The sequence below is a fragment of the Portunus trituberculatus genome, chromosome 21 (genome assembly GCF_017591435.1).
Source record: "Portunus trituberculatus isolate SZX2019 chromosome 21, ASM1759143v1, whole genome shotgun sequence".
NCBI classification, from domain to species: domain Eukaryota; kingdom Metazoa; phylum Arthropoda; class Malacostraca; order Decapoda; family Portunidae; genus Portunus; species Portunus trituberculatus.
The window spans coordinates 14431100-14453128 of NC_059275.1; the positions used below are offsets into that span (position 1 = coordinate 14431100).

The 22029-nt window shown below is 43.3% G+C and overlaps 1 protein-coding gene across 15 annotated transcripts in view; it reads right to left on the bottom strand.

Moving 5' to 3' along the window:
• Positions 1-22029, bottom strand: part of LOC123507196 (nuclear receptor coactivator 7-like) — a 157072-nt gene that overhangs the window by 38178 nt on the left and 96865 nt on the right. For all 15 annotated transcript variants that reach the window (XR_006675614.1, XM_045259889.1, XM_045259887.1 and 12 more), the window contains one exon: positions 5251-5342. Coding sequence is in view for 14 of the 15 variants with exons in the window: in XM_045259889.1 (XP_045115824.1) it covers positions 5251-5342 (92 nt within the window). In the remaining variant the exon portion in view is untranslated. The remainder of the gene's footprint in view (positions 1-5250; positions 5343-22029) is intronic.

Genomic DNA, 22029 nt, shown 5'->3' on the forward strand with positions numbered 1-22029 from the left:
GATTACTGACTCTTCATTTGAATGTATGGTGTTATGTAACATATGAATATAAAACATTCTATTCTCGTTGACCTTTTCCTTCTAGTATTATCAGTGACTCACCATAAATGTCTCACTTTCCGGGCACAACACTTCACTATCACGAGACGAGCCACAAAAATAAGCTTCATCCCTATTGGTGTGTTTGTTTCATATAGTAAAGTAAAATATAAAGTAACTCGTTTATTTTGACGATACTTCAACATATATACAATTATCAAACATCGTTGACTTAAAAAAAAAAAAAAAATCCTTCCTCAATAACCATCGATCGATTCCGCGCCTCACTCCCCATCTCTATCCACACGGACGCGATGTTTTTTACTTGAACTCCATCAGTGTTCGTTGTACACTCAATTTCCCACCATTACTCTGGAAACTTGGAAAGCGAGCCAGCCAGGCCATATGACTCCACTCTTAATTAAACGCCCACAAAACACCAACACACGTTAGTGCAGCGTCTCAAGGTGACACGTAACCACCTTAACCGCAGCATGTCTGAGTCTTTCAGCAGTGTACATACAGTGTTCGTATTGCTTTCCCGGTACTTTGTTGAAAAGGAAATCGTGTCACTTTCACAGCTTTGTCGCTGAACGCAACAATACAATCCGCCTTTCTAGAACGCAATGATCCCAAGACTGATGTTTCTTCACCAAGCAACTGTTGATTTTTTAGAATATAGGCGATAATTCGATTCATAAGATTAAAATGTATTCAACAATGTAGTATTTATGTGAGGTAACTTTTTCTTTCGGAAAATGCAATACGACTTGAACTGTCTGTTTCCACGCAACAAGGCTCGCACCACACCAGTCACCACCTCCTCAGCCTGCCTCTCTTCACACCAGTTGGTCCAGGATCAACTGCAACCGTCATAGTTCACTGAGGCAGTGTGTGTGCGTGTGTGCTGAGTATGCCAGGCGTCACTGAGGTCCGTTCCCGTCAGATACTCAGATAGTGTATTGTAAATGTCCTTGCCCTCCCCGCCCTCAACCTCCGCCTCCCTCAGCCACCTCTCGTTTGGGACACTCCAGGAAAATCTATCTCAACGGTCATTGCTCTATCTCATGTCATATACGAACCATGCCTTATCTCTCCTTCAAGAAGACACTGTGCAAGATAACAAAATTGCTGAGAAAACTCTAACTGGTACTTGCGAAGCAGCAGGGTGGTCAACTGTTCCGAGTTGCTGCCTCATAACGATACCATGTAATACAACACTGTCAGTATAATGTAATGTTGTATTCCTGAGATTCATTTGGAAATATTTATAAACCGTAATCTCAACATGGAGACGGCAAGTGACGACAGTGAGGGTATATGTGCGCGATGCAACGCAGACGATGTGAGGAAATGGTTTCGTTCCAGGGATAAAAATAAATAAAACAAATAAAGTAACTAAATGAAAAAAAGAGAAACAAACTGAGCGAGGAAGCATATCATACACTGTTGTCAATGCTCATGATACGTGCATGGCTCGCATACTTATGACACTAGTGACCCTGAGAGCGGACTCGATCACCGCGTACCAGCCTACCGGCCGCACAGCCCCAGCAACCCGATCCATTCGGCTTGACTCAGCAGCCTCCATCAGCTAAGTCTTGTTCCCTGGTGGCTGTATAGGTGCGTGCATTCCATCCCTCCTGCTTACCGGCCAGTCTGAGTGAATGACCTGAGTGTTGCCTGACCTGCTGTGACATCAGTATGTCACAGCGGCAAATGAGAGAGGATATTTTAGGAAAAAAAATCATGATATACTGTACTAGGCTAATTAACATTAAAATTTCTAATCGAACGCCTTAATTTCTAAAAACTAGAGAAGTATTAGCAAAGATGAAATAATTCTTCTCGAGATATGATTCTGCAAAGACTATGGCTTGAACGTAGAAGGAAAGAGCAACAGATCTTGCTCTGTGAAATGGATTTGCAATGTAGTACCAAAACCAGCCTACATGAGCAAGTTCCTCGCTTGTATTCGCAAACATAGCGTCACTAAGGGGAAAATTCAGCAGTCATAAGCTGGAACGGTGATCACTAGGCACAATAGCCAATATACGTACATAATAATCACATTTTGTTGACGCCTGAAGTTGTCAAACGTCAAATGTGAATGGTCAGAATGCACCACATACGTTATCCCCTCCCTCTATGTGTTTTCTCTTTCTTGTGCTCTTAACATATTACTCTCACTACCAAAACAAATTTTAGACAGCCTCGCGACGCTCACATTCCCCTTTTTTCTCTTGATAAAACACGCTAGTCTGTCTCTCGATGCTCTCACCCCACCATTCATCCTTCATCCTTCACGCTGCACTTCTTCCCTTCCTTGGTTCCCCGATGTGCTGATATTCACGCGGAAATATTCAGTGAAGCTAACACACAATCTGATAATATTTGACGAGGGAGGGTGGTCAGCTGGGTCACCATTAAGGTTCAGAGTTACAGTGAAAGGATCATAACTTTTCAAACCTTAAAACTATCGATTTTCTTAACGTGGTGCTTAGAAACCTATATAGATAATCTCGCTAGAAGTACTGATAAGAAGTTCAGTAATCTCTCATGTGAAGGAGGCGCCTCGTGCAAGTCAGTCGTTCACGATATGATGATAATAATAATCTTTCAAGTTTGTGTGTTCGTGATAATTCGACAGTGAAGTGATGGATATATGAACAAACACCACCGCGTTGCTAACACCAACAGCCTGTGATTTTGTCTGCAGAGTGACGACACTGAAGAAAGATTATGGGATATTCAACTTTCCTACGCAACATTTGCTCTCCATTGACATGAAAACAATAATAAGTTATACACTGATACAAACGCTTATAAGCAACACAATAACGGGTCTGTAGTCGTTCCTCGTTACCTATGCACTGATTAGACACAAACACATAATAAACATGGCTGCAAAAGGTCAGTACCGCTAAATACCTTTCCTATCAAAACATAACAGGAACTAGAAATAAACAACGCAAATGCATACAAGGGAAACATTTTACAAGTAAGAAAATTTAAAAATATTGAAGAGATATGAGTGATGTGGATAGTACAAGGCTGGGAAGTACTGAGCTGTGAGTAGAGAGAGGCAAGCGGTGAGGACCATGAGGGTGAAGGTGAAAGGGGGCTGATAGAGAGGCTTGAGCACGTGTGAGACTTGGCAAAGGGATCAATACCTGGCGTGACGTCATGGCTCAGGTAAACAAAGTAGCAGCAACCCTCCAATCCCGCCCCGGACCCTAGTTAACAGGTGGTTGACAGGTGAGCATTGACTGGCCAGGTAACACGTGACTAGACGCATTTCTACATCCGTATCTGCCACACGTGGTTATCTGAAGGCAAGTCTCCTGGACATGACTATATATCAGGATCGGAATCGTAGAATGAGGTTGTGTTATAAGATAATAAGTGTTGTACGTAAACGAGGTGGGACGCTGGTGAAGTTGTAAGCTCTCTTAAATAATGCTTTCCTAATGTCTTTTTCAACATGTTTCTGTCTATTCTAGTTCCATTTCTGCCGAATTAAATCCACTTGCTTTCATTTTGCAACAATTTCTATTAATTCTAGCCGAAGTTCTGCCCATTTTAGATTTTGTGTTATATCTATTATCCGATAATAAAGTTTTCAAGGAATATGTTTCATACTACAGGAATTGAGTATCAAAGAAGAGGATGTGCGAACACGTAAGAACATAGAAAGGTAAGAAAATAAGGGAAGCTGCAAGAAACCAAGAAGCCAGCACGTCACAGTCACTTTATGAAACACACCCATCTAAGAACATCAATCTTCATCCATTCATTCATGCAGTGTTATCGTACGGTACAACTTGCAAGTGGTCAATGTTACTGGAGTCAGAGCGCAGCTGAAGAATCATAACCACCACAAGGAATTTTGCAAGGTTATCACTTGACTTTCATCTGGTGTTGTCAAGCTGCTGTTCAGTGCATCGTTTGTGTAGCATAAAGAAACATTGAGAGTCTGTGCGCCAATACTATTTTTGGTTCAATATAAGACGTTTACTTATCGTTCGACTAACATTTTGTAACTAATTATATGTTGTGCCTTTTATTGCATTTTCCTGGTGTGTGTGTGTGTGTGTGTGTGTGTGTGTGTGTGTGTGTGTGTGTGTGTGTGTGTGTGTGTGTGTGTGTGTGTGTGTTTATTTGCTTGTTTCATGAGAGGCTTGAGGAGATAAGTATACAATGCATGAGTTTTGTACATCAAGTGAATATACATATTGGCTGACTAGGCCAACCCCCTCTTAAGAATTCCTGGACAAAAGACGATCGGACGACGAAGAAATACACTTTATCAAGTTCTTGTTACGTATTTATTATTATTATTACTAAGTTCTCCCTTGATTCCTTCAGGCTGGAACGAGACTTTGCTTGTTCATACGTTACTCTTTTGTATCACAAGACATCATACGACTAATGGAACTGCTACACACATACACACACACAAACACACACACACACACACACACACACACACACACACACACACACACACACACACACACACACACACACACACACACACACACACACACACACACACAAGAAGAAAACGTGTCTGGTTCACAAATGCAACTAAAGGGCATAAAATTAAAGCTTGATGAGCCAGCAAAGGATCGTTGTAGTCCACCTCCGCCATCCTGCCCCGCCTCTCCTAATTGCCTACGAGCCACGTGACGCGCCAATTCATCACACTTTCTTCAGCGCCAGTGTGCCGCCATGTGTCGCGAAGGGGACACACGCCGCCTCGAGACACCCCCTCCATGTAATTAAACCGAGAGAGAGAGAGAGAGAGAGAGAGAATGTGTATTATTTTCGTCTATAATCTTGTATTCTTTAATCAATTCTAAATTATATAATATTGAAATTGTCTTTTTACTTGATCAATTTCTCTCTCTCTCTCTCTCTCTCTCTCTCTCTCTGTGTGTGTGTGTGTGTGTGTGTGTGTGTGTGTGTGTGTGTGTGTGTGTGTGTGTGTGTGTGTGTGTGTGTGTGTGTTGCAGTTACATTAGTCATATATTAATACAGCAACAGAAGAACAAGCAAAGTAGCGTTCCAGTCTGAAGAAAAAAAAAAAAAAAAAAAAAAAAAAAAAAAAAGCAAATGAATACTCAATATAAAGTAAGGAGAAGCCTTAAGAAGTCATTAAACGTACACGTGGCTACTGGTGTCTATGTGTGTGGCGTCAGTACTCACCGTGTAGGTCATGGTGGGTACAGGCGGCTGGGTCTTGGCTACCATCTTCTTTTCAGGCGGCGCGATGTTCTCCTTGCTGCCCTCCACCGGCTCTGAAAGGTAAGGCGGGGTGGTCGTTAGTCATGTCATTAATCCACTCTATGGGCAGGATTACAATACAACTCCTGCACCTCCACCACATCTTAAAACACGAGTCGGATTGATATGTTTGTGTATCACTTACAGAACCAACAGAAAACAACTTTGGGAAGAGACATGATTGTTAAAGATATACCTAATGGTAATGTTTTTTTTTTTTTTGTGCGGAGTCCAAGTGAAGATCGAGACAAAATTGTATAAAATCTTAATTCAGTCTTTCCTAAATCTTTACTAAATTTTCATTACGCCAAAGATGATAAATGCTTCGCTAAGATATAACAATGCTTTTTAGTGGAAGTTTGCATGAAAATCGTGGTGAAATTCTATAAAATCTTAATCTAATCTTATCAAAATCTTTAAATTCCGTCAGATCTGCACGTTGTCTTACCTAAAGCTATATTAAATGTTCACTACACCACATGTAAGACAACAGTGATGCTTTTAACCCCTTCAGTACCATGACGAGTTTCCTTATTCATTATGTTCACTATTTGATGATTTTGTACAGCTTCAGAACTTCAGCTGGTGGATTGAAATATAGTGATTGAAATATAGTGAAGGCTGTGGCCATTTATCTTTTGAGCTCCATAGACCCTCCCTTATGTCAACAAAATGGTCTAATAGTACGCAAATTTCAAGGTAAACATGTGTCCCAGTATTGTGAAGTTTACGTACAAACCATGAAAATTAAACAAAATCTGGATGTAATCTTATCTAACCCTTTGCTGAACATTCATTACACCACAGATTGTAGTGGAAGGTTACAGCGCCTCACAACACCAACACTGCTGGCCTACCAACACACTTTGGGAGGAAGGCTGCAGCACAGGAAATGCCACACCAAACTCTGAAGGATTGTAGCAATCCAACAACATAACAAGTTGCAACAAGTGAGTCATACAGCACCACGACTTCTGACACACACACACACACACACACACACACACACACACACACACACACACGGTAGCTCAGTGGTTAGAGCGCTGGCTTCACAAGCCAGAGGACCGGGGTTCGATTCCCCGGCCGGGTGGAGATATTTGGGTGTGTCTCCTTTCACGTGTAGGTGCTGTTCACCTATCAGTGAGTAGGTACGGGATGTAAATCGAGGAGTTGTGACCTTGTTGTCCCGGTGTGTGGTGTGTGCCTGGTCTCAGGCCTATCCGAAGATCGGAAATAATGAGCTCTGAGCTCGTTCCGTAGGGTAACGTCTGGCTGTCTCGTCAGAGACTGCAGCAGATCAAACAGTGAAACACACACACACACACACACACACACACACACACACACACACGAGGTCTGAGCTACGTCGCAACCGAGAGAACAACTTTATTACCACGTATTTCTCTCCTTTTCCTCTTAGATTCATTATATATATATATATATATATATATATATATATATATATATATATATATATATATATATATATATATATATATATATGATTGATCTTTGTTTATTTTCTCTTGAATCTCTATGTTGACTTTACATTGACAACTTGATATTGCACTGTATTCAGATTATCTGCGATCTTAAACATGAATCACTACCACCACTACCACCATCACCACTACTACTACTACTACTACCATCACCACTACTGTAACAACAACTACTACTGCTACAACAAGAACAACAACTACTAACACTACTACTACCACTCCTACTACTAATACCAGCTACTGTGCACGTATAAACCCTTGTCCATACACACAAACATAACCAATTCTCTGTGAAGGCTTCGTTTCGCCTCAGTCTCAACAACCTGCTGCTTGAGGCCATTCCAGTCATCCAGCAGGTGGCAGTACATCACCGAGTCAACAGACCACTTAGAGACACTAGCACCAAACACTCAAGAGACGCAATGCGGAAGCCAGTATTGACGAAAGCCAGCCTCTCAAGGGTCGCCTGTTGTCATGATGGAGTCTCACCCTGCAGCCAGTACAGAAGGAGCCACCATCAGTATGCCACACCTGAGAGACCCAACGCTGCATCTCAATAAGGTAGTGTCTATATTTACAGTACGCAGGGGGTCAACATTCCACGACGGAGTATCCAGACCACTCCTACCGCTCCTATTACTGCCGTGATGCGTAATATAATGAATGAAGTGGAATTATTCATATATCGTAATCGGAGAGGCATAAGAAATGAAAATACAAGCATAAAGATGAAGTAAATCTGGAAAAAAAGGAGAAAAGAACAAATCTCATGGTGGAAAGTGTGCAAGAATAGAGAAAGCAAAGATTTAAAGTACATAACATATCTAACCGAAAATAAACAAAACAAGAGAAATACCAGTTTGAAAGTTGTGAATTTTTACTCCCTTCCCCCCGTCACGAAAAAAGATAATAAACACGATGAATAAATAAATGACCATTGCAAGCGGATATGCAAATGAAAGAGAAAACAAGAAAAAGCGGGAAAGAAGCTGAAGCACTGAAGTAAAACAAACAGAGATTCACAGCAGCTTATAAACGTGACGCAGGACGCAGGAAACCAAATGAAGATAAATATTAGTTGGAAAAACACACACACAAACAAAAGGAAACCAGTGTCAATAAATACCAGTTGAAGAAACACATAAACAAATAAAAAAAAACTAGACAAAGAAGTCGAATAATCATAAACTACACAGCGTCGGAAAAAAAAAAAAAAAACTAAACTAAAACGTTCACACTTGTTCTATATTTATATGTAGTTATTCACACACACTCACACACACACACACACACACACACACACACACACACACACACACATTCTATACACAATCTCTCTCTCTCTCTCTCTCTCTCTCTCTCTCTCTCTCTCTCTCTCTCTCTCTCTCTCTCTCTCTCTCTCTCTCTCTCTCTCTCAGTTCTACGTCAGAGTTGTCCATTCCCAGGAACTGATGTTACGGCTCGCTATCAAACTTTCACCAAAATGTCCGCCAACTAAACTTTTCTTATTATAACCACGCGCTGGAGTGAAATAGCCGGCCGGGATACATGTTATGAATACAAAACGCTCGAGTCACGAAAGGGATACAATTTTATTTTCCATTTAGTCAGTTGATTAAAGCGTCAGTTTAAAAAAAAAGCTATACATATTCAACACCGCCACTACACTACCAATGCTATTACCACTATTACCACAAATGGATTCATAAACACAGCAACACCGCCACCACCATCACTATAACCAATACGAGCACCATTGTCACCACCTCAAAACCACAAGTGCAACCATAGAATGTGGCAACAACATCACTTCTGTCACCATCACCACCTCACAACCACAATCACTGATAACAACACCTCATCCCTCTTCAGGATTACCAAAGCGGAAGTGCCTCTGGTGTGGTGTTTTTGACTCTGCTAGCTAGGAAAGGTGGGGCGATATGAGGATGTTCTAATCTTCCTTGAATGTCTACTACTTCCGTTTAAGAGCTTTGTTTCTATGTGCTGAGGCCAGAGGTGATAGTGTCTGTCATAGAGAGGCATAGTCTTCATATTTTTTCTAGCTTAAACTTTCCTAAAACTGGTTAACTCACTCTGTTCTTGTGCTATTCATGATGGAGAGGTAGCCCACTAAAGGTACTTCAGCCTTCCACCATATCACATGAATCGCATGCACTTTCTATTTCTGGCTGGAATCATGGCATGTCTGTGCTCAAACTGTCCAAAGCTTCTTAGTAGAAAAAGTCAAAATCTTTTTAGATCTAACTTCTCTCGTGATTTCTGGCACCTCGCCAAAAAATTACTCTAATAATTTTGCTTCTTTATCTTTCCCTCTCCTCTGACTGACTATCTTCAGCCTCCCTTTATCACCGCAAAGTTGCATCTCTTGTTATCTTTTACCACTATTTTCACGCTTACTGCTCTTCTGAAGTTGCTAATTGCATGCTTCCCTTCCTCCTTTGCTGCACAAGACTTTCTACTTTCACCCCTATTATGTCCACCTCTCTAATGCACAAGCTAACCAATATTCTTAATCATTAATACCTTTTCTGCCAAACTCTGGAACTCCCTGATTGATTCAGCATTTTTCTGTGCTAAGACTTGAATTCTTTCATGAAGAAGGATTCAAGGCATTTACTCTTCAGTGTTCGATAATCAGTTTCGACTTCTATTTTGGAGGAAGAGCACCTCAGTGAGTCTCTTCTTTCCACATTTTTGTCCTTTGCAGGTGTCCTCTTACATAAAAAAAAACACCACCGCCACTTAACAACGTCACCATTTCCCATGACAGCAATGAATTCCTTGAAAAAGAAAGAAACTCAGATGTTCGTGAAAGTAAAACAGGTTTGTGACATCACGCAGAGACAAAAAGAAGTGGGTGGAGGAGGAGAATGAGTGAGTCCAACCGTGGATTCTCTGGAACATTCTTTCATTCTTACATTTTCTCACAACACACCCTCCACTGCAACATCAGGAAGTGCAATCCCCACAATACTACACCACGTTACGAATACCACATCAATACCCTCCTAACTATACCGATATCCACACCACCACATTAGAAACACCATTCCATATTCAATACCAGTCTAACCACATCTTTGCTTACATCACCTTCTTTACTACTTAACGAATACCATGAGTTAACCACACTACCACACCTCTACATCACGACCACCATACCAAACTGCGCATACCATCCATTTACCACACTACCACATGCACTTCAGCCACAATACAAGCAAGATATTTTAATCTCCTCAGTACCATGACACTTTAATATTCATTCTGCTTACTATATGGTGATTTTATACAGCTTCAGGAACTTATGTGGGATTAAAATAGTAAACACACTGGCTATTAATCTTCTGACCTCCATACACAGTTCCTAATGTACATAAAATCGTCTAACCATACCGAAAACTCATGGTAAAAATGCGTCCCAGTACTGAAGGGGTAAAATCTACACGTATATCAACAGTAATAACATCACACCACCACACACTGCTCATCACTTAAACCCTTCCAAACACTACATCAACACCACTAACTATACCCAGGCATACACCCACAGACACATACACAAACATCACAGCAGCACGTCTTCCTACATCACTGCGCAGCACTACACCAGTTTCCCTTACCGTGGTTTTTTCCAAAGGCTCTCCACGTCTCTCGGCCACACACGCGTCAGGGAAACAAGACACTAATAAGGAGTGGGGATCAGGCAAGGGCGACCAGCGAAGGGACAGGATGACTTAACAAGGACCGAGAAAATACATCCTTCTTTTGTGACGGACACGGACAAAGGTGGGGTTGGTAAGTACGCACGGGGCAAAATTCATACCATTCTCTCTCTCTCTCTCTTTGTTATAATATCATTTCTCACATTTCTACTACTGAATTCATTACTAGTTCTTTCCATTCCATATTTTCTTTTATATGTACATTTCTATTATTATTATCTACATTTCTATTATTATCTATTTATTATCTTTTTTTAATCATTCTATATATTTTTTTTATTTCAATATCTTAACCAGTAATTTTTGTAGTTTTTAAGTTTTATAGAGGCGCCATAACACAAATCTCTCTCTCTCTCTTAGCACCTTGATAGCCAGCCCAGAGACTGTCTATCGGAATAATGCTGTCCTTAATATTAAAGGTGAGAGATTAGATTGTATTTGATTTACAAGAAGGTAGACAGCGAGAGAGAGAGAGAGAGAGAGAGAGAGAGAGAGAGAGAGAGAGAGAGAGAGAGAGAGAGAGAGAGAGAGAGAGAGAGAGAGAGAATTATGTATACGTATATGAAAAAAAAAGTGATCTTGAAGTTTACTGCAGTGTCCCTTTAAATAATAGAGAATGGACCATTTAACTCCCATTTTCTCTCATCGACCTCAAGCCTTACGATGATGGTGGTGATAGTGGTGGTGGTGACCTTGCAACGAAACAAGAGAAACAAGAAGGAAAACAACACTCTAACCCACCCTTCCATCTTCCCTTCACCACCTTTCTCTTCTTTTTGCTTCCCTTTCCCCTGCGTGAACTAAAATACCGCCGCGTTTCAACTGTCTGTCATGTAAGTCTCGGGCCTTTCCCTCTCCCCTTTCACCTCGTTTGGTAAGTTGCTCCCCCGCGTCTCTTCACTTAGGAATCTACAGCCTGGATCTTGCTCACGTCTCGGCCTAACAGAGGGAGGACTTGGAAACGACGTCGCCTGTGTGTTTCATCTTTCTGGCCATACCAAACGAACCAGCAAGAGAGAGAGAGAGAGAGAGAGAGAGAGAGAGAGAGAGAGAGAGAGAGAGAGAGAGAGAGAGAGAGAGAGAGATTTGTATTATGGCCCCGCTATATAACTTTAAAACAACACAAATTGTAGATAAAGATACTGAAATAAAAAAAAAATACAGAGGATGATAAAAGACATAACAAATAAATAGGTAAATAAAGAAAGAGAGACTGTTTATTTCCTCCCCATGAAACTGACTGAAAAGAAGGGAAGGAATGGGTAAAAATGTAAAGGAAAGGGGCATACATGAATAAAGAACTGAAGATATGGAAGAAGGAAGGGAGAGAGATACAAAAGGAGTTATGATAGAGGAGACAGAGAAAGAGAGAGAGAGAGAGAGAGAAAAAAAGCCTGCTTGTATAATCTTTCTGACCACACGAAGCGGGCTTGAGACGACGCAGAAAAGGTATAAAAATCGGGAAGGAAGGAAGATATGGAAGAAGAAAAGTAGAGAAACATAGAAGGATATATGAGAAAAAAAAGCCTGCCTGTTTCATCTTACTTGGCACTAACAGAACCGTTAAAAATGAGGGAGTTGCCTGGGAATATGAAGAAGGAGGAGAGGTTATAGATAAGAGGTAGCAAGGGAGCGACAGAACAGGAAACAAGAGGAAAATACTAACCTGTTCCACATTCCTTGACGCAAAAAAAAAAAAAAAAAAACCGCATTGATAAAGAGATTGCTGATGAATTAAAGCAAAACTGGAAGGAAAAAGATTGAAATAAGGGAAAGATATGAGAAAACTGACAAGGGGAAGAGAAGAGACACAGGAATGTTTTGAAGGAATAGAATAAACAGAAAGGAGAGAAGGAGAAGGAGATATTAGAGAGGAAAGTTATGTGAGGGGAGTGCCAAGGTGGGGTGGTGTGGGGGGAGGGTGGGGGAAGCCAGTCGTGCGAGGAAAAACTAGTAGTATTAGGGCGAGAAGTTTGTTGGTAGGCCTCAGAAGCAAAAGTCAAGGGAAAGAGGAAGTTAAAAAAAATAAAAACAGGAAGAGCGAAAACAAGGAAGCAGGAAGAAAAGGAAGAAAGCAGGAAGAGGGAAAAAAGATAAGGAAATATACTAGTACATAAAGAAAGAAAATAATTGGAAAAAAGTGGTAAAACGAAGGGAGGAAAGAAAAAAGAAGAGGGAAAGCAGGTAGGATAGAAAGAAGAAGCTGAAGGGAAAGGCACAAAGCAAAAAAGGGAAGAAAGAAGAGGAAATGCAAGTAGATAAAGAAGGAAGAAAGCAGAAGAAATGTAAGCATATAAGAAGGAAATAAGGAACTATATCAAAAGACGGAATGAAAGAAGGAAGAGCAACGGGAAGAGAGGAAGACTGAAGATACCAGAAATAGGGAGAGAAGGGAAGAGGAGGAAATAAAAAAATAAAGACATATACGAAGAAAAAAGAAGGAAGGAAGGAAGACAGAGGAAGAGATGAAATACTCGTATATGGATGGGTGGAAGGAAGGAAGGAAGGAAGGAAGGAAGGAAGGAAGGATGGAAGGAGGGATCAGAAAGGAACAAAAGGAAATATGTGGAAAGGAGGAAGGAACGAAGGAAGAAGACAAAGTGAGGAGGAAAAGAAAAATGTTGAAAGAAGGAGTAAGAAAGAAAGGAAGGAAGGAAGGAAGAAAGAAAGGGAGGAAGAAAGGAAACACGGAAAGAAGAGAGGACGAGGAAAGGAAGAAAAGAACAAAGGGAGGAAACAGATGAAGAAAAGAAATATTTTGAAAGAAGGAAGTAAAGAACGAATTAGGAAAGACAGCAAGAAAGAAAACATAGGAAAAGAACGGAGAATGAAGAAGAAAGAAGAGAAGAAAGAGGAAGGAAAGAGGGAAGGAGGAGGAAGACAGAGACGAAGAAAGGAAGGAATAAAAGAGATACTCGTCTTTAAAGCGGCAGGGAACGTCAGTAAAATATTAGAGAGAGACCCTTTTCCTTCTCTCTTTCCCTTCCCTTCCTCTCCATTCCTTCGCCCCTGATGCATTTACCTTGCCTCAGCTCCCGCCCTCCCTCCACGCACTCCACGCACGGCTGCAGCATGTGCCTCTGTTTACTTGAAACGCCTCAGTGGCTCCGGAAGTCAATATGTTGCTGCTGTATTGTCTGAAATATGAACGTGGGAGTTGTCTCGAAGGAAGCTGTTTATGTGTGTGTGTGTGTGTGTGCAAAGGATGTTTAAGGAGAGAAAGAAGGAAGAAGCGAGGTAAATGAAGGCAAGGAATAAGGAAAAGAATGAAGTGAGGGTGTTTATGATAATGCGTTGTGGTGTAATGGTGATGATTTCCCGCCTGTGTGATGAGATGTGACGTGATGTGGTGATGAGCTTGTGTTGTGATGCAGTGCCGTGTTGTGTGGTGTGTTATGCCTTTTCTTTACACTGCACAATATCCGCTCTTATGTGAATAGTAAGTGGTGTGTGTGTGTGTAATTTGTCTAGCGTGGTGTGGTGATGTGTGGTGGTGAATGTGGTGACGACTGAACCGTCGCTGAGAAAAGAGGGTGATGAACTCCTGTAGATGTGGTGAACAGGATATGAGTAAGAATAAAGTAAAACAAGTGTGTGTGTGTGTGTGTGTGTGTGTGTGTGTGTGTGTGTGTGTGTGTGTGTGTGTGTGTGTGTGTGTGTGTGTGTGTGTGTGTGTGTGTGTGTGTGTGTGTTATGGTGGTATGGGTGTGAGGTGGTACAACAGGTGAAACTTACCATAATGATCGTGATGTTGGTGTTGGTGGTGTTGGTAGTAGTGTTGTTGTTGTTGTTGTCGTTGTTGTTTAGTGGTGGTGGTGGTAGTGGTAGTGGTGTTGTTGGTGATGTTGTTTTTGTTGTTGGTGGTCGTGGTGGTGATAGTGGTGGTGCACTAAGCCGACACGCTGCAGGTAACTCAGGTGCGATTCGCGTGACTAGATTATTTTGCCCCGTGACGCAGTAAGGAAGCGGCTCTTCAATTACTACGTCTCTCTCTCTCTCTCTCTCTCTCTCTCTCTCTCTCTCTCTCTCTCTCTCTCTCTCTCTCTCTCTGTGATAATGTCCACTCTCCTTTCTTGTACACTTCACCACTTTCTCTCTAATCCCCCTTCCTCCCCCTCTCTCTCACTCTACCTCTTTCTTACGGTGCCGAACGCTCTATTTCCGTTTTTTTTTTTTTCATGCGCACTACTTTCTCTCTCTCTCTCTCTCTCTCTCTCTCTCTCTCTCTCTCTCTCTCTCTGTGTGTGTGTGTGTGTGTGTGTGTGTGTGTGTGTGTGTGTGTGTGTGTGTGTGTGGAGGGGGTGATGTGTGTGGGTGTGGGTGTGGGTGTGTGTGTGTGTCTTATCTTTCCATTCTGTACTGTCAGCTTCCTCTATTTTGCCTTATCAATGAAGGTGAAAACTTGTGATAGGTAAAGAACACCTGAACGAAAGCGCCTACGTGTGTGTGTGTGTGTGTGTGTGTGTGTGTGTGTGTGTGTGTGTGTGTGTGTGTGTGTGTGTGTGTGTGTGTGTGTGTGTGTGTGTGACAGTATGACCCAGGCAATGGTTATGATAAGGGTGTAGCTAACCTAGTTTTTGGTGACAACGGTAACCTTGCAAGCAGATCATATCAATGTTTTGGTTACGTACCAACAAAGGCGTACTCCGTGTGTGTGTGTGTGTGTGTGTGTGTGTGTGTGTGTGTGTGTGTGTGTGTGTGTGTGTGTGTGTGTGTGTGTGTGTACCCAAGGTTTACACACTAATTCTATCAACCCCGTGTGTATCTACGGGAACACGTCCTCAAAGTCCCCAGGTCACAGCTCGGCGGCGCTGCAGGCGACATGGAGCACATTGAACATAAGTATAAACCTTTAGAGAGCGAGACAGTTGAACCTCCTTACTGATCCCTCCCCCTCCCTCTCCCTCCCGCTGCCGCCGCCACAATCCCCCTGTCCCTGCATCTGACAGCTCACCTCCCGTCCGTCAAACACACACACCACCAAGCCTGATAAATGGATCCCAGCTCACTAAATAGCACGCCTCGCTTTCCCCTCAGCATCCCTGAATTATGGAATTGATTGAAATGATGCGCCTCATCTCATTCAATATCACATACCCTTTACTGTTTTCTGGATGTTTATCTTATTGCAGGTATTAGATTTATTGAGGAGCATCACAGCCGCCACCTTTGAAAGAGGCAGACACGGCGCATCGTCCACTATTCGAAAGTTTCAAGATGAGTAAGGCGAGGCGAAGCAGGCAGCCCCCGGCAAGGAAATCGCCAGATATGAAACGTGCCACTTTCACTCAAGTGGTGTACAATGGCGCCTGAATGACCTGCCCCGGCCTGCCTCCTTCAAGACCGTCCAATGAGTGTGAACAAATAACACGGGAGGAACAGGTGTCAGGGAGCAGAGGCCGCGCTGGCCCGCCGCATCAATACTGTCACTACCACAGGGCTCACATTACGGCCGTGTGGCGACACTTGGGAACACTCCACCACAACCACACACTCCTCCACACTCCACCGGATGTCATTGCCCTCAACACATGATCGTCTACACTGCTCATAACACTTCAGACGGAACATCCATAACGGTAATTGTCGGCGGGAGCCATAAGGCGGAGGTAAACACCACAGAGCAGAGAAAAAAACACTGCCTGGCAACATGCCGGTCACCAAATCGTGAAACAAGACACAATTTTCTCTCCACTGAGGCACAGCTGCGACTAACACTCACGGGAGCTGAACAGGTGTAGCCTCATGGTGGCGAGGGCCGACGGGCATCCCTGTGGGGGCTCTGGCAGGGCGGCGGAGGGCCTCGGGAGGCGGACTAGCAGCGGTATAGTGGTGAGGCACGGCGGGAGTAGGAGCGGGCCACCGCCACTCACGGCACAGAGGAAACGTGTGGCGTCCGCGGTGGGAGGGATGACAGCCAGCGACCGGCCCGCTGCTGCTGCTGCTGCAGCTGCTGCCACCCTCAACCCGCCCCCCTTTTGTCTTCCTCCAGCTCACACACGCACGCACTCCATGTCATCCCCAAACACACTAAAACACTTCCATGTCCTCTAAACATCCTGAATTATGAACGAAAAATATACGAAACGGACGAGGGGTAGGCGTCTCCTCCTCCCAGGGACGAGCGCCGCCAACATAAAGCGCCACTAAAGGCGTGAGAGGAACCCAGGCGGTGCATCATCCCGCAACTCACGCGAAAAACTGACAAACCACTAAATGCACCAGATTTATGACATCCTGAACCTCAGCACAAGTCTTAGCTGCGATGTTCCTGCACTTGTGAGTTCCCACGCCTTGGCAACTGAGGGCGGGCGACATCCAGCACTAATACAAGTGGTTACAATGACATTACCGCGCCCTAGATTAATAAAAACCCGTCAGTTCCTCAGATCACGACCGTCGCGCCATCAACAGTGCGGCAAGGCGTCTGGAAGGCGTGGGAGCGAGGTGAAGGTGAGTAGGAGAGGTAAGCAAGTAAACAGGCTCCACAGAGAAAGAAATGCAGGAGGACGGGCACGTGTAGGCCTTGGCGCTCACTTCCTCTTCCATCCCACTTGCTGTAGGATCTAACTCGCCTTCAGATTGCATGATTTTAATACTTAATGTCTCTCTCTCTCTCTCTCTCTCTCTCTCTCTCTCTCTCTCTCTCTGCAAATTTCACACTAAACGCAAACAGAGAGAGAGAGAGAGAGAGAGAGAGAGAGAGAGAGAGAGAGAGAGAGAGAGAGAGAGAGAGAGGACGTTAACACAAGCATAGGGTCAAAGGGGCATGGGAACTGCAGTGAGGCGGAGATTGTGGAGGTGAGGTTGAGATGACAATGGAAGGAATGGGAAAAGATGGGAATTGGTGGAGGAGGTTGTGCAGATGAGAGATGGAGGTTGCAGTGAGGTGGAGAGGGACTATTGAAGGTGGAATTGAGAGGGACGTGGAGTGGGGAAGAGAGGGGACACTATGGAGTTGAGAGGGAGAGAGGCTACAGTGGAGAGTAGAAGAACACTAGAGAGGAATGAGGTGCAGGTTAGCGGAGGGCCAGGGGCGGGGGCGTGGCTAAGGGTCACTAAGAATCCAGGAAACTTTGACCTTCACCAATAACTGATTTGTTCCCCATCCTAGGCAATGGTTCTTGATTGGGTGAAATTAAGCCAATGGTAGCGCGTTTAAGACCAGCACGCGTCTCTAAATGGCTGGATAAAAACTAATCACCTGCTATACTTCTTCTGTGTTATGTGTCTTCACTCAGTCTTGCGTCCTTTGATCTGCTAACATTTTTCTTACTCAATTCTGCAGCAGATGAATTCTTAGCCTGAGAGAATTCAAGATGTGCGGGAAGACTAGACATGGTGGAAGTGTGTTCAGCGTCTCACATGATTGAGAGACGCGAGGTACGTACAAGCCAGTAACCTGTAGTACTTAATTCCACTGTGTAATGTGTTTTCCCTCAATTTTGCGTCCTCTCATCGCCTAAAACTGCTGATACATAATACGGTAACTGACATTTTCTTAGACTTTTATGGGATTCAAGATAGAAGGAAGATTAGACACAGTGAAGGTAAGTACAGTGTGTCGCTTGACTTGTAAACGTTTGCACTTTGGCCCGATACCCTGTGGCACCACGCAATACGACCCTCTCACTCTACTAAAACCATACACAGAGCCATTATCCGCCTCCCCGGGAGACTATTTTTATGTGTGGTCATATACACGTGCGCTCCTTTGTAACAAGTGCCATTTTCATATAATATTTTGTTTAACTTTCTCAAGACATGATCTCATACTAACCTGTGTTTTAAATATTATTCGTATTGTCTTCTGCATTTTTTTTTAACTTATCTATTGTTGCATCGCTTTCCTTTACAGCGTTTTTAGCTTTTCCTCGATAGACTTCGCTTCACTCAAAGACTGCAAGGCGCGAATCATCAGATATATCTTTACTTTTCCAATTACAGTGTGTAAAGTATAGGCATTCCTACTTCTTACTAGCCTCTGAGGAAGTGTTGCAGGATCTTCGCAGAATTAGTTGTGTCATACCGTTAGGCCAGCCGGGAGTTCATGATAGCACGTTACAAAATAAGCCACGTATGGATGACAGGAGATGATAGGAATGTGAAGAGAAGGAAGACATAGGATAGGTTGGAACGACTGCATTCAAGAAACCCTGAGAGATACAAGAATAAACGAAAGATTAGTACACAACAGAATCAGTTGAAAACGATCAATGAAAAACAGTGACCACTAACAGGGATTTAAGCAGAATAGAAGAAGAAAACACACACACACAAGAAGAAGAAGAAGAAGAAGAAAAAGAAGAAGAAGAAGAAGAAGAAGAAGAAGAAGAAGAAGAAGAAGACGAAGAAGAAGAAGAAGAAGAAGACAGTCCTTGGTAGCCAGAGAGTGGTGGACGCGCGGGCAGCAAGAAAAGGTGGACCGCTGTATTCAGGTTCCTCTCAGCGCCATCAGAAGCCGGATGTTAAAACTTCGCCCAGGGACGCTGGTGGCTTTCTTGGAGTTTGGGGACGAGTTGGGAACTGGGGGACTGGTGCACTATGAGAGGGGTCAGGCAAGGAGGGAGTGTGGCCAAAAGAGAGAGATAGAGGGATAGGAAAGGAGTATAGAATAGGAGCAAAGGAAGGCAGGAAAGGAGGGGAAGGATTGGAGTGAGGTCATGGGGGGATAGAAAGGGGTGGGAGGGTAGGAGTAGCCAGGGGAGGAGCAGAGGGTCAGAAATGGGGTCACTGAGAGGGAGTCAAGAGGGTCACAGGCAGACAAGAGGCCGATAACAGGTGATGACGATAGCTAATGCATTATAACACTGCACCATAGAACAGATGAGAGAGAGAGAGAGAGAGAGAGAGAGAGAGAGAGAGAGAGAGAGAGAGAGAGAGAGAGAGAGAGAGAGAGAATATATCAGAACCAAAGGAAGTTAAAAAAAAACATGATAAAACTGAGGCTGAGAGAGAGAGAGAGAGAGAGAGAGAGAGAGAGAGAGAGAGAGAGAGAGAGAGAGAGAGAGAGAGAGAGAGAGAGAGAGAGAGAGAGAGAGAGAGAGAGAGAGTGGGTAGGGCACAGACTTGGTGGGGATACACACACACACACACACACACACGAAGCAGAGACAGGGCGAGGCGGGCACACTGGGAGGGAGTAGAATGAATGGAATACCTAATGGGTGGAATGGGGCGGTGGGCGTGGCTGGGGAGGGTGAGGAGGAGGAAGGCCTAGAGGTGAGGGTGGACAGCGTTCGGGCATTAGTGAGGCCTGAGGGGGGTCGAAGTGGTGTTGGTGGTGGTGGTGGTGGTCTTGAAAGCAGCAACATACGCACTTAGTGAAAGTTTTTGTGGCCACAGAAAGTGAAGGATGGTAGTGGCACATGTTGCGTGCGCGCGCGAGTGAACTGGTAAGATGGTTTGTTATTATGATCAGTAGAAAAGTAATATATCCGTACAGTAACAAGAGCAACAATAAAACTAATACTACAATTATGCTACTCACAACCATAATAATAACAATAATGATAATAATAATAATAATAATAATAATAATAATAATAATAATAAAACTAATAATGACACTAAGAGCAATAAAGATAATAATATTATCCGCAGCACCTTCATCAGCGGTGCGTTGCAGGTGTTGGCTGCGTCACACACGCTATAGATTCCGCGGGGTGCGAGACTCATGGAGGGAACAACGTGTCGCCCTCCACGTAAGACCATCATTCTTATTCATTTCTTTTAAGAGGAATGTTTCTCAAAAGTTACGCATAGGATTAGTCGGATCCTCATGAGTCTTTTACCTTCTATACGTGAAAAAAAAAAATTATTACATGTTCAAAAGAATCATGATAACCTTGAAAACCCCGATAACTTCCAAAGCAGCTTGGTATATATAGTGAAAATAATAGACTGGCATGGTTGAGAATACGAAGACGAGACTCGCCCTGCCAGGTTGTTGCTTAATTACAATCCCACACAAATATAAATGTGAACGAGACAAACATCTGTAGACTAAGCTGACTTATTTTGGGAGCTGTATTGGAGTGTGCGTGAGTAAGGCGAGGCAAGGCGGGTTATGGAGCCACGTGGAGGCCTCCGTGGCATGCTAACAGGGAGTGCCACGTGTAGGCCTGACGGCTTCCCATAACTTCACATTGTGGTTTTATATCCTCATGTATTTATGTATATATATAAAAAAAAATGTACTATGCTATATCTAGATTGTTAAAAAAGAGCACACATAAACGAGAGAGAGAGAGAGAGAGAGAGAGAGAGAGAGAGAGAGAGAGAGAGAGAGAGAGAGAGAGAGCCATCACATCGAAATAAATAGAAAAAAATAAATAAAAACTCAAATCCACACATGTAAAGAATGAGTCTCGGCACACAAGATAGAAATAAAAGGTAAAGCTGAGTAAAAGCAACAGTGACAGATGCAATACTGCGATCTTGAAACAAATAAACATCCTCTCAGTGCACTTAACAGGGCGTGACGTCAAAGCATTGTTGCCAAGTGCTGCGTGAGAGAGAGAGAGAGAGAGAGAGAGAGAGAGAGAGAGAGAGAGAGAGAGAGAGAGAGAGAGAGAGAGAGAGAGAGAGAGAGAGAGAGAGAGAGAGAGAGAGAGAGAGAGAGAGAGAGAGAGAGAGAGACAATAACAGAGGGATAAGATAGGAAAAGAGATAAGAGGGGAGTGAAGAGAGGAGAGAACAGCTGGGAGATGGAAGGAGAGGATGAAGGAAGGAATGAGAGAGAGAGAGAGAGAGAGAGAGAGAGAGAGAGAGAGAGAGAGAGAGAGAGAGAGAGAGAGAGAGAGAGAGAGAGTACACAACAAAAGTAAATGCAGGAAGGGCAGGAAAGTTTATCTCGACACACCGCCACTCTAGATAAGGCAGAGGGATAGAGGCGCGTTCACGATAACCCTGAGAAGTGTCACCCTGATGAGGTGACGACGAGAGAGAGAGAGAGAGAGAGAGAGAGAGAGAGAGAGAGAGAGAGAGAGAGAGAGAGAGAGAGAGAGAGAGAGTATTGACGCTTGTACACCCTGCCCAAGACCATAACAGCGTCAGAGAACACCAAGAGAGGGAGAGAGAGAGAGAGAGAGAGAGAGAGAGAGAGAGAGAGAGAGAGAGAGAGAGAGAGAGAGAGAGAGAGAGAGAGAGCTTTTATGGATTCTACTCTAACATTAATAATTTAGTTAGGCATAAGCAAGGAGATCTATGCGGTATATAAATAATTTGTAACAGGAGCACTTCACAAAAAATCTATACCACGCACACGCACACACGCACAAATACACACACACGCCAATATTTTACACCACTCGGGAAAAAAAAAAAAAAGAGAATCCATACAAATCATGCCCAAAAAATAGAGAAAAACAACGAATCAACAATAGAACGCAACCTTCAGCTCGATGCAAAACAGAACCACCTGCCTGGGAGGATGAAAAAAGATGGAG